General features: G+C 59.2%; 1 protein-coding gene across 1 annotated transcript in view; it reads right to left on the bottom strand.

The window, feature by feature from the left end:
- NCOR2 (nuclear receptor corepressor 2) overlaps nt 1-12,548 on the bottom strand; it is a gene marked incomplete at both ends in the record, with an annotated part of 27,828 nt that overhangs the window by 3,272 nt on the left and 12,008 nt on the right. Inside the window, 14 exons of the mRNA XM_010148566.1 lie at nt 76-112; nt 275-422; nt 740-870; nt 997-1,161; nt 3,212-3,645; nt 4,168-4,330; nt 4,438-4,572; nt 5,021-5,170; nt 5,698-5,952; nt 6,059-6,276; nt 7,619-7,989; nt 8,991-9,268; nt 9,699-9,785; nt 10,154-10,306. Of these exons, the coding sequence (XP_010146868.1) occupies nt 76-112; nt 275-422; nt 740-870; nt 997-1,161; nt 3,212-3,645; nt 4,168-4,330; nt 4,438-4,572; nt 5,021-5,170; nt 5,698-5,952; nt 6,059-6,276; nt 7,619-7,989; nt 8,991-9,268; nt 9,699-9,785; nt 10,154-10,306 (2,725 nt within the window). The remainder of the gene's footprint in view (nt 1-75; nt 113-274; nt 423-739; nt 871-996; nt 1,162-3,211; nt 3,646-4,167; nt 4,331-4,437; nt 4,573-5,020; nt 5,171-5,697; nt 5,953-6,058; nt 6,277-7,618; nt 7,990-8,990; nt 9,269-9,698; nt 9,786-10,153; nt 10,307-12,548) is intronic.

Below are 12,548 nucleotides of genomic sequence, written 5' to 3'. Positions count from 1 at the left end.
TCTGTCTGAGCTGGGACTGGCCCAGCGGGTGGGCACAAACCCATCTCTCCAGCTTCGCCCGGACCCTGAGCTCACCTCTTGCCGCCCTCGTTCTGCGGGGAGATCCTGGCAGGGCAGGTCCAGCACCGGGCACGCGGCCCCGGGGAAGGAGTACACCGGCGTCTGGATGTGGGAGTTGAGCTGCTGCGGGTGATGGCGTGTGTAGTCCTGCGTGATGACCTCCTGGAAGAAAACCCCGAGGCACAAATAGGGTTGGGGTCCACCTCTTGCTTTGCTGGGCTCAAGGAACACAGGGCAAGCAGGAGGGAATTAGGCAGGTCCAGCACCGGGCACGCGGCCCCGGGGAAGGAGTACACCGGCGTCTGGATGTGGGAGTTGAGCTGCTGCGGGTGATGGCGTGTGTAGTCCTGCGTGATGACCTCCTGGAAGAAAACCCCGAGGCACAAATAGGGTTGGGGTCCACCTCTTGCTTTGCTGGGCTCAAGGAACACAGGGCAAGCAGGAGGGAATTAGAGTGGTTTGTCCCCATGGGAATGTTAATTCCTGCCTCCTGCAGCTCTTGGGATGAACTTGTTGAGGATGCAAATACCCGGGCTGAACAGCCTCATGCACCCCTGCTCTCTCCAGCCCCCTGGGAGACCCCAGCACCCCTCCCAGCCCTTCCCCAATGACACATTTCATCTCAGCTCTTCCCTCCTCCCCAGGGCCCCAGCGGAAAGGTGGGAATGAGATTAATTACGCTGATGTGCTGGGCCAGCGTGACCACTCTCTGGTTCATGCCCTTGATGCTGGGGCTGGACTGCAGGGGCTGGCACTGGGGCTGGGGGCCGTCGGGCTGCCGGAGGTGCTGCAGGTGGGCGGCTTCAGGAGCTGAGGCCTTCAGCGAGCCTGGGGGAGGACACAAAGGAGAGAGCAGGCATGAGACGATGGCCATGAGCCTCTTCCTTGAGTGAGAGCTGGGTGATGGAGCCCTTCGACCTCCCCATCAGCTGGCACTGACCCCCCCCTTACCCTCACCTTGCTGCTTCTGCCTCAGGTCGTGCTCCCCGTGCCCCTTCTCCGCATCCTGCAGCAGCTTGGCTCCTTTCTCGTGGGGCAGGCTGGGCGAGCTCACAGGACTCACTGCTTCCATCCGCTCAGGACTGTAGCCTCCGTGAAAGCCTGGGGAAATGGGAGAAGGGAGTCACAACCCAGAGCTCGCTTGGCTTTTCCCTAGTGCTGTGCCAACCAGTGCTTGCGGGTGAAGTCAGATGTCCAGCAGAGAGGGGGGAAAAAGAGACGAGGGAAACCTGGAAGGTCACATTCCAGGGGCCCCCGGAGCCTCCCCCGAAGGCTGGCTGTGGGGACGGCCGCAGGGTGAGACCACGTCACATTCCTGCGGAGCTGGACACTCAGAGGCTCGCGGTGATGGCACGAGCGTCAGGAACCAAACCCAACACCTGCGGGTTCACAACCTGCCCCCCCGTTTCCCCCACCCACTGAAAGAGAAAGCAAACCCCCCACTATGCCGGGGGGAAGCAGAGAAAAGCCCCAGGGCAGCAGAGCCAACAGCAGGGACTGGAAAACTGCGAGCAAGGCCCTGCAGACTCCGGATCCTGCTCCGGACACAGCAGACTCACACACTGCAAAACGGCTTTTCTTGACCTTTCTCTGCCTTTTAAGCCCCTTGCAAGGGCTCGAGCTGCATCCAAGCAGGCAGAGCTGGAATGAGGGACATCAGAGAGGGAAACTGAGGCACCGGCGGGTGATGCTTCCAGAGGCGAGGGGCAGAGGACACAGGAGTTCTGGAGGCACACGCTGCCTCTTGCCAACTGAGCACGTTTGGCAGCGATCGCGACTTTTGCCTCCACTGATCTTTACCCTCCTCACGCTCAACTCCTAGAAACTGCCCACCAGAGGCAAATCTGGCAGCCAACCCACCACGCTGCCGGAGCCTCCGGCATGGACACACCGACCTTGCATGTTCCTGGGGCACAGGGAGGAGAGGACCCCCATGGAGAACCTCCCAGGGATGGGGATAGAGCATCCTGCCTCACCCCACGCACCGCCCGCATCCCAGTGCGGAAGGGACCACACTTTGGATCCACCCAATGAAGGGTCCTACCCTGGAAAGATCCCTGACCAACAGGCAAGTCCCAGGGAACACCAGCTCCCTTCTGCAAACTCATGGCCATGGAAAAGCTGCCCCTCTCCTCCGCGGCAGGAGAAGCTCAGCCAAGCACGTCCTTGGCCCTGGAAGGTGCTGCTAGAAGGGGCCGGGAACAGCCGTGACAAAGTGGTGGGATGGGTGGGCTGGGATGCGCCAGTGAGAGCTTTTTTTTCGCTGCTGGGTCCTTTCCACCCTTGGCTCACAGGAAGGGGAGCTGGGTAGCAACCCTGCAGCGCTGACGCTTCAACGTGAAGAGGGGGGACCATCAGATCCCTACGGCTGCCTGGTGAACGCTCCGGGTTAAAGCTGATCCTGCCAAGAACGACCCAGACCTTGAATCCAGCCCCTTCCCTGTAATCTCTTCTGGAGAAACTTATCCTGGTGCTTCTGTGTCCTACACAAGATTCCCGTGGGGTGGTTCCTGCGGGCTGCTCTGGAAATGCTTCCGAGTGCAGCTGGGCTGGGCAATCCCTCGGCAGCCGTGTCCCCGCTGGCCTCTTGTGCAGCATCGGGACCCCAAGCGATGGGAGCCTGCACCCCCAAAACCCCTGCCCTCCATCCCGCTCCCGCTCACACCCCCAGTTCTCTGCTTCGCCCGCTGCATCGATGACCCACGACTGCTCCTTACAGGCTGCCTTGGCATTGGTGACGATGGGGACATGGGAATTAGCAAATTGCCACTGTCCGTGAAAAGCAACCAGGAACCGAACGACGTTCGCTAAACGGCACTTGGCAATGCGAGAAACTAACAGGGTGGGAGAGGGGAAGATCCTTAAAACACACAAATAACAAAGTCTGGAATAACACAACAACCAGGAAGCAGAGGGACAAGCAGCTCGGGGAGCTGGCAAAGCCACCAGTCAAAACGTGCAACTCAAAATAAGAAATAATGAAATAAAATGGGTTTCAGGCACCAGCTCTCTCACCTCTCCCCCCCCGATTTCTTACCATCACTCGCGGAGTCGTTACTTAGCGAGTCTCTTTCCCGCTGCCCCTGATCGCGAGACATTTGGCGCATGATAATCACATCTATGAAGTTGGCCGCTGTCGTGGTGGTCTTACCGAGTGCTCGGAGCTCCTGCTCCTGCATGGAAAAGGCTTTACTCTGACTCTTTTCTCTGCTGTGCTGCTCGGGGCCCGAGGCCGCGTGCTGCTGGTCCAGGGGGTGATGGTGCTGTTGGCTTTTCCCCTGTCCTCTGCTATAGTGATGAGCAGAACCGGGTCCGGAGGCGGGTAAAGGCCTCGACTCCATGGCTTTAATGGGCGAAGGCGACTGGTCGAGGTTGGCCCCGCCGGGCAGCTTTGAGGTGAAGACGTTGTTGTCGGTCTGGGGTCGCTCCGCCTTGGCTTCCCGCGCCCTCGAGGCCTCTTTCTGCAGGACGGCCGGGTCCATGAGGGCTGCGTAGCTGTCCGCCGCGCTGACGGAGGAGCGCAGGGCGGAGGCCGAAGGGAAGGCGGCGGAGCGGATTGGCGACGTGGTGGTGGTGGTAGAGGATCTGGAAGGGAAATGGAGACAAGGCGGAGATGAGAAGCACATGGAGAAAGGGGAGTGCTGTTACCAGAGCTGCAGCCTTCAGCCCTGTCTGGCCGAGGGCTTCCCAGGGCTCCCGAGTGTCGTCCCGTGCTGGAGCAGGTGAGGAGGGCTCGGATGGAGCCTCCACCACAGTAACTGGCCATGGAATGTTGGATACGGCCCAGATGCATCAACTGGAGAGCATAAAACACACGGACAGGTCCCAGAGACCTTCCTAACTCCATCCCCAGGCAACTGGCAGAAAGAGGAGCATACTAGGGTGAAGGGATGCTCCTGCTTTCCTTCCTAAGAGCAGGAAAAGCCAGGAACTGGGGACCAAAATCTGCCTCTCCCCATCACAGCTTCCCTGTAAGCCCCCGTCCTGCTCCTGCTGAGACTGAAGGCCAAAACAACCCCCGATCCATCTCAGAGGCGCCCCACGCTCGTTAATGAAGCCCCACAGCTGCCCCGGCAAGCAGCAGGGACTGTGCCGGGGGGGCCGTACCGCAGGACGGAAGGGGTGGGGGTCTCCGAGGAGATGATCTTCATGCTCGTGTTGTGGAGCACGCTGGGGCGCTGCTGGATGGTCTCGTGGGTGCGGGGCGAGACGGGAGAGTGCTGGTGGCTGTGGGAGTGCGAGGACGAACGGCTGCTGGCCTGCTCCGTACCTGGGGGGATACAACGAGGGGCTTACTCAGCTCGTCAGTTTACAGCCTCCACCCTGCCCCACCCAGCAGGGGCCCCAAATGTGGTGCCGGGCTCCTCCCCAGCCTACCTGGTCTCCAGATGGGCGCATGCTCCACTGTGGTGGATGCTAGGATGGATTTCTCACGCTCCCTCTCCCGTTCCCGCTCCCGTTCTCGCTCAGACACCGACGATCCTGATTGTTTGGTCATGTGCGTGGGGCCTCCTGAAATGCACCCAAAAGGCAGTGAAAGGGCTGCAAGACACAGTGATTCCCCCTGGGAACAGCACCTGCTCCGCACTGCCATGTCTGCAGAGCAGATAAGGAATGCTCGATCCAAGGTCACCACCCAAGACAACCTGGAGCAGGACAGACAGGGAGAACCAGTGTGACACCACCTAGGCCAATCACACAGCAGCTGTCCTGGCACCGTCTTCCAGAGCATGACCGTCCACAAAGCTGTTTGCCAGGTTCTTGGGAATACGAGGGGAACAAGGAAGCCCCCGATGAGCAGGATCGGAGACGGTTTGAGGGAGCCAGTGGGCTGGTCCCTGAGTGGGAATGAATTGGGGCTCCCCCCCTCTGCCCCAGCATGCTGAGCTCAGGGACCTGACCCAGCTGAAGGCCTCCTGCCCAACTGCTTTTCCATGGGAAAAGCAACCTGGACCATTACCTGGAGAGAGCGGGGAGCTGCTGTGCCGGCTGCCGAAGGTCTGTGGGGGGCCGGGGATGTAGGTGATGCGGTCCATGGTGGTGGCAGAGGTGCCAGGGGTAGGGGGCACGAGGACGGGCAGGTGTGGCACTTGGGACAGGTCGATGATGCCTGGAGAGAGAAGCAAGAGGACTGTGAGGATGACGCTGAGCTGCTGCAGCTTGGCCAGGCTGGAGCAGGGAGCGATTCTGGGAAAGACCACACTGTGCCTCTGCTCTGGCACAGTGCAACAGGTGCCAGCACACACACACGGCCCCCGGGCACTGCTTGTCAGGGAGGGGACCCTTCCTTGGGCAACTACAGCGTGTCCTGCTGCTGGGAATAACGGGGAGGAAAAATGGAATGCTACCCCTGCTCAGGGAGGGGGCTGTAGGAGCACTCCGCAGCATGCCCTGCTTTTTGCAGGAAGTCAGATATCCTTCTGGGAGTGTGACTTAACCTTCAAAGGCCCGAAGAGCTGCACATAAGGAGCCTCAAGTAACTAAAGGTGGCAAAAAGAGCATCAAATTCCACCCCAGCCGAGCTCCTACACCGCTGCATGGCACCATGCTGCTGGCCCGGCGCTGGAGCTGGCAGCACCGGCCTGACCCAGCCTCCCTCGCCCAAAACACCCCCAAAACCCCTGGATGGAGCCATGCCCGGAGGACCTGCTGCATAGTTGAGGGCGAGGGAGGGCTCCCGGGGCGACAAGCCGCGCAGCATGTCGGCCCGCTGCGCCATGGCCGTGGCTGCGGCGTTGTGGTGCATCTGCTGCGACGTGATGTAGTCGTTGATGATGGTCTGCCGGTTCTCCATGGCGGCTGTGTCTGGGTAGCCCCGGATGAGGTACGGCGGGTAGAGGTGAGGGTACGTGGGGCTCGGAGCCAGATGCCTCGGCAGGTAGTAAGCGGCAGCTGGGAGTGCGGCAGCTGGGAGGGAAAGGGATGCAGACATGAAGCGGTTTTTCTCCCCGGAGACCTTTTAGAGCGTAACAAGGGGAAAACCCAACCCCAAACAGACCTGCTTCCAGTTGGATTCCCCTGGGGATGGCAGCGGGGTCGAAAGCCAGCGGGATGTGTCCTCGGTACAAGTCGACCCCGCTCACACCACGGAGCAGGTGCTCGTACGGGGAGATGGGGTGGTGGTGGTCGGCCACAGGAGCATGTGGAGACTTGGAGTTGGTGAGCTCTCTCGATGTGGGGGTGATCTTTCTGTCCTGGGACCGGCAGTGATGCTCCCTGCAGCGGGCAGAAGGAAATGAGTCAGAGATCGAGGGCTGCAGCCAAGCTGTGTCCCCAGGGGATGCTCGCAGCTACGCTGAACTTGAGGGACCCTTCCCTCCTCCCTGCACTATTGTGCCCCAAGGCTGAGGCGGGTCAAGCCCAGGAGGAAAAGCCCAAATCATCCCTCCATTGCAAAGCATCGATGCCGGGCAGTCTGTGAGCTCATCCTGGCCTGCACAGTGGAGCCTGGCTGCCACGCTCCTCAGCATGAGGTCACCACCACCCGGGACAGCCGAGGACCCCAAAACACCCGATGATGGTGACAGAACACAGGTCAGAGTGCTGGAGCACCAGTCACCCTCTGGAGCCCTAAATTCTTTCCCAGCGCACGCAGGGCAGGCTGGATCGTGTCAGGGACTTCTCAGATAAACTGGAAGAGGGAGATTGAGATGGGACATCAGGAAGAAATCCTTCCTGGAGAGGATGGGAAGGCACTGGGACAGGTTGCCCAGAGAAGCTGTGGATGCCCCATCCCTGGGAGTGCCCAAGGCCAGGCTGGATGAGGCTTGGAGCAACCTGGTCTAGTGGAGGGTGTCCCTGCCCATGGCAGGGGGTGGGGCTGGGTGGGCTTTAACGTCCCTTTCCACCCAAACCAGTCTGTGATTCTGTGACAGGGTCCCAGAGACTGGCTCCAGCACTGAATCTGCCCCCAGACATGCCATGAAGCAGGAGGGTTTGTGCTCTGGATTCAGCATCTCTCACCAGACCGAGCCCAGCCCAGCCCTGGATGGAGCATCACCAGACACACGCCTGCTCCCCAGCAGCCCAAGGTCTGGCTCCGAGGCAGATGATGTATGCTGGGGGGCACGGGCAGACGACAGATCCCAAAGTCCAGCTGCGCTGCCCGGATCCACCGGCTCAGATAGGATTAGGTACTCCTAGAGGTGAGGCACTCTGATGCCCAGGTGACAGATGAGGCATAAACACACGCTGTGGTTGGTGATAAATGTGGAGATCCCCCCTGGTGCCTACAGAAACCAGGGTGCCCTGGGCCAGCGCTGGGAGAGGAAGATGCTTTCAACACACCACCAGCTTCACCTGCCACGGTCTAGTCTCCCTTCGGCCACCCTGGTGCAGGCGAGGGGTGCCCTCGCTGGAACGTGTCAGCATGCCAAGGAAGGGAGAGCCCCAGCCCTCCCCGCAGCTGCCCTGGCGCTGTGAGTCACCCGTGGCTGCGGGCAAGAGTGGGTGCAGAGTGCTGGGGAGAACGGGTTGGACGGGCACCAGCCGGGAGCAGCTCGGGCAGGTGGGATCAGCAGCCACTTCCTGAAAGCTTAGTGTCAAATAAAAGGTTTGCCATGTACCTTCGTGCTGCCGTGGCGTGGACTCCCGTGTAGAGACCGGAGATCCTCGGTGCAGGTGGCTGCCGAAAGCTGTGCCGTGCCCTGCCTGGTGGTCCTCGTAGGCGAGGGCACTTTGGTGGGGCTTGCCCGGCTCGGGTACGATCACAGGAGCCCCTCTGGCAATGGAGCCACCTGAGTTGGTCACTGGGCTTGGCCTGTTTTTCAGGCTCTCCTCGTAAGCTCTCTCCAGATTCCTTGGGTCTTGGATGACGTCCAGCGAGTGCACAGAGTGAAAAGTCCTGCTGGGACTGCCGATGATGGACCGCACGTCGTGCTTTTTGGTACTCGAGGAGGAAGAGCCACTGTCATACTTCAGTGGGGTGCCCTGGGGACAGAAGGCAGAGGGGACATCAGAGGGATGGAGAGCAGAAGGGGATGCAGCGACGGCAGCACATGGAATCTCAACAGCACCCGTGCTTCCCCGTTTGGTGGGCCAGTACACCAGGACAAATGGCAACAGCCGTCAGCAAAGCAGAGATAACAGCTTCCCTGGGGATGACTGAACACCTCCCTGCCCACAGGAAGCAGGACTGAATTCCTTGGTTTGCTTTGCTGTGTGCGCAGCTTTTGCTTTACCTATTACACCCACGAGCTTTCTCACGTTTACTCTCCCGACTCTCCCCATCCCGCCGGGGGGAGTGAGCGGGCGGCTGCGTGGTGCTCAGCTGCCAGCTGGGGTTAAACCACAGCACTCCGCGGGGCGTGGGGCAGGGTGGAGTGCCCATCTCACACGTCTTCTGCTCCAACAAGACGATGGTGAGTCAGCGCCGAAGGCTGGCTATGCCCATCACGCCTCTCCTACACAGACTGTGAAATGAGGTGGGACTACGAGGTGCCATGGGAACCCTCCAAATATTTGGAGTCCAACAAGAGACAGCATGCCCCATTTCTCCCTAACTACTGGCCTTGCTGGGTTGACGCTTGCCCATAAAGGGAGGAGACCAAGATTACGCACACACGGCCGCAACTCCGAAGGCACCGAGTTGACTCCAGCCTTGAGTAAAAGCCAGATCCCCTTCCATGACCAGGTGTGGATGAGCATCACCTTCTTAACGTGCCAGAGGGTGCTGAGCTCCCTTCCCTGGGCTTTGTATTTGTCCACTGGGGTGGATCATATGGTTTGGGTTGGGAGGGACTTCTAAAGATCAAAGGATGGGCAAGGGCAGGCTGTACCCAAGCAGAACCCCAGTTCCAGCAGCGATGTGTTCACAATCTAATGCCCTGTTTCCTCTCCTCCTGCCTGGGGAAGGGTCCCCAGGCTCCGTGGGGGAGGCTCTGTGCAAGGGCTGAGGAGGACCAACCTCACCCCCTGTTCACCCCACTCACCTGCGTGATGGAACCTTCCTTCAAAGGTCTCGTCAGAGAGATGTCTGGCGTCCGCCTCAGCTCCTCCCGGGGAATCTCATGGATTGATCTTCCCGCTTCCTTCACCGTGGCCACTAGGCCTTCATGGGCTGGTTTCATTTTCAGGGGAGTAAGGCCCTCATGAGACCTGACCTTGTAGGCATCGGATAAGTCCCTTGGTGGAGTGTTTTCCCTCTTGAGCTGTTTGGCTTCTCTCCTGAGGTAGTCCTCATGGGCCTCCACATAGGACCGAGGTATTCCTGCGACCCCCAAGCAGACAGAGCCGAGGGTGATTCCCCAGCCAGGCACTGGCTCCCAGTCCCTGTGGGGATGCTCGCTCCAAGGGGGTGTCTAGTTAACACACATACCTCGAGGACCAGTACCCAGCTGAGCACATAGAGCAGCTACATCACTAACGCAGTGGGACCCCCTCACACCTACCCCCGCTTTCTGGACCCCATTTACACCAGTTTCAACCTGCCTTCCTGCGAATTCTACCCCTGACTTTGGCAAGAGCTTAGGTTGGCAGAAGCTGAGCAAGACTGAAAATCTCGCTGCAGAGATCTGCAGCTGGACTCTGGTGCCTCCCGTGTTTCCTCCTGCCCTAGCCTGGCACAAACAAGGGGCCACGCGTGTGGGAGACCTCCCCATGTGACCTCTGGCTGTGGCTGTCCCGCTGGCAGGCTTTACCTTGTGTAATTGAGCCCCGCATGTGATGCTGCTCCTTCAGGTTATGGGGACTGTGTCGGTCCGGAGGGATTGCTCGACCCATGAGACCTAGAACAGATCCAAGGGGGAAAGATGGGCTGAGACACAGGAGTTCATTTACAGTGAACACACAACAGTGTTACCAGGGGCTCCTGGGACAAGGAAAAACATCAACAATGTCCAAGTTCCTTGATTTCCCTTTTTTGAAACCGTGATTCCTTACTCTGTAACCCTGAAACTGGTTTATCAGGACAGAAACCAAAGGCAAATGGGCCAGCGTGTCCGTGCCGGTCAGACGCTGGCCTGTTGGGATGTGCTGCAGGGTACATGGCCCAAACACAGGCACGGGAAGGTGTGTCACGTAGACAAGAGACAACACAGGGTCTCTGTGGGTGTTTAAGGACAGAGCACGGGCCAAAGGTTTCACCCAGACCCACCTTCGATGCTGGCGGATAAGGTGTCCCGGGCTGATAAGCCCCGGCTGATCCTCCCCTCCATCATATCGTAGGTCCGCTTGGTTCCCGTGGTCTCGTGCGAAGCTCCCGAGCTCCGGCTGTCGTCTTTGGGACACTGAGAAGCAGCAACTCCACCTGGGGAAGGGAACATGGAGCAGTGTTGTGAGGAGCACAACGCTTGAGGGACAGCCGACACCAGCCAAGGGACAGTGCCTGCGTGCGCTGCGGAAAGGTCAGATCCCGTCCCAGCATCAGCCGCCACTCCACAGCGCCAGGAACATTGCCCGAGGTTGGCTTCCAAGAAATTCAGCGGGTGTTTTCTCCCCTCCCTGCCTGCCTCAGACTCCAGATCTCCTCCCGCACGGGTAGGAGCATCCGCCCTGTCGTGTCCCGCTCCCTCCCTCCCCGGAGCCGGCACGGCGCTGGCGTGAGCAGCTGCGCTTCCACTGAGGCTGGATTTTTATTTTTTTCCCCGTTTGTTTTGATTTTCGCTAGACACCTACTGTTCAGGATCTTGGCCAGCCTAACATTTGCCGAGACACTCCCTGGGTGAGAAAAATCAGGGAAAAGGAGGGGGGAGAGGCAAAGCTGAAAACAATTCCTCGGGAACAGCGACGAGTGCGCGTAAGGATTAGGCGGGATGGCGAGAAGTCCCATGCAGGACTGATGGAACAAGCACCGACCAGCTCCTCATCCAAACCCAGAGCAGATTCTTCCGTGAACCGAAGAATCACGGAAGCCCATCACGGGCGAGCTGTGAATTTAGCCCTGGTCCTCCTGTTCGTGGGCAGAGGAGGCGGTTGTACAATTAGGGAAAACGGAGGAGACAAAAACATTCATTCCATCGCGGACAATCAGGAACAGAAGTCCCCCTCGGCAAAACCAGCAATTAATAAAATGGGATTATTACAACTTCACGCCCACTGTCGGTTCCCGCAATCTGCACCCACTCAATCCAAGCGTTTGGGGCTGCGTGAAGGGAAACAAGAGGGGGATCTGTCCCCGAGCCTTCTCTTCAGATTCATTCCACGGGATAAATCCGGGGGTGGCGCTGAGAAACAGCCAAGCCCCTCGCAGCGATGTGCCTGCACCCTGTCATCACGGCACAGCTGGTGCCTTCTGCAGAAGGGGACGCGCTCCCGGGCACCCTTTGTGCCGCCGGGAAGCAGGGGGAGGGTGCGAGGGGAAGAGAGGCTCAACAGAAAGAAAAATCACTCCAAGCCTACGTCCCCCGACTTGCAGAAGCCATCCGCAATCATATGCGGAATGAGAATACCCAATCTAGCACAATTCAGCTTGCACATGCTACAGGATCTCGCCTCATTATGGCTCTTTTATTTTAAGCACCCTCATGACACTAAAGAATTTGCAATTTTTTTTTTCCCCCTGCTTGCCAAAATTCATAATTACCAACCATTTCAGTTTTCTTATTTAATTTTTGTTTTTAACTCTTCCGCTCCGGGCCGCGAAGCCTCGCCGGGCTTGGGTGGGGGAAGGAGAGCGGCAGCGGGCGAGATCACTCGGGATGCGATAAGCATCATCAAGCATGTAGAAGGCTGCCGTGGAGAGGAAGAAATTAATTCCTCATCCATGCCCACGGCGGGGGTAGGATGCGAGGCAATGGGCTCAGGATGCAGCCGGGGAGATGGGATAACACTGGTGGGGGTGTGTGATGGGGCAGGGTCTCCGCTGCCTGGAGCGGGATCCCAGCTCCGAGCAGGGGCAGCCCTTGCTGCCGGAGCCTTCCCTGTCTCTCCCCCGGTGGCACCATTTTTGAGATCGGCCTCGTTCGACTCCAAGCCCGGAAAAAAAGAAGAGATTAAAATAGCTTCTTGCACAAACAAGTCCCAAAATGCTTCCTGCTCCATGCCCTGCCAACTGTCCCAAAGGGCACCCAGACACAAGTCTCCCGCAGTGACACTTCGCAACTGGGCGAGAGGTGACTGCGCGCAGGCAAGCGTGGGACAAGGCAGTCCCACACAGCAGGCGAGAGGCACGGAGCTCTGTCCTGAAACCCCAGGGCACACCCTAAGGTGCCATCGGGGAGTTGTCACCTCCTCCCCAGCAACCTGCACGTGAGGGCAAGGGAGGGGGCTTCTCCTCTTCTCCTGTGGGGACAGGCTGGGAGAGTTGGGGTGTTCAGCCTGGAGAAGGGAAGGCTCCGGGGAGACCTTAGAGCACCTTCCAGTGCCTGGGGGGGCTACAGCAAAGCTGGGGGGGACTTTTGTCAAGGGCAGGGACTGACAGGACAAGGGGTAACAGGGTTAAATGGAAAGAGGGAGATGGAGATGGGACATCAGGAAGGAATTCTTCCTGCAGAGGGTGGGGGGGCACTGGGACAGGTTGCCCAGAGAAGCTGTGGATGCCCCATCCCTGG

The sequence above is a fragment of the Eurypyga helias genome, unplaced genomic scaffold, assembly GCF_000690775.1.
Source record: "Eurypyga helias isolate BGI_N326 unplaced genomic scaffold, ASM69077v1 scaffold15203, whole genome shotgun sequence".
In the NCBI taxonomy this organism is placed as follows: Eukaryota; Metazoa; Chordata; class Aves; order Eurypygiformes; family Eurypygidae; genus Eurypyga; species Eurypyga helias.
This window is presented reverse-complemented; position numbering and strand designations above follow the sequence as displayed.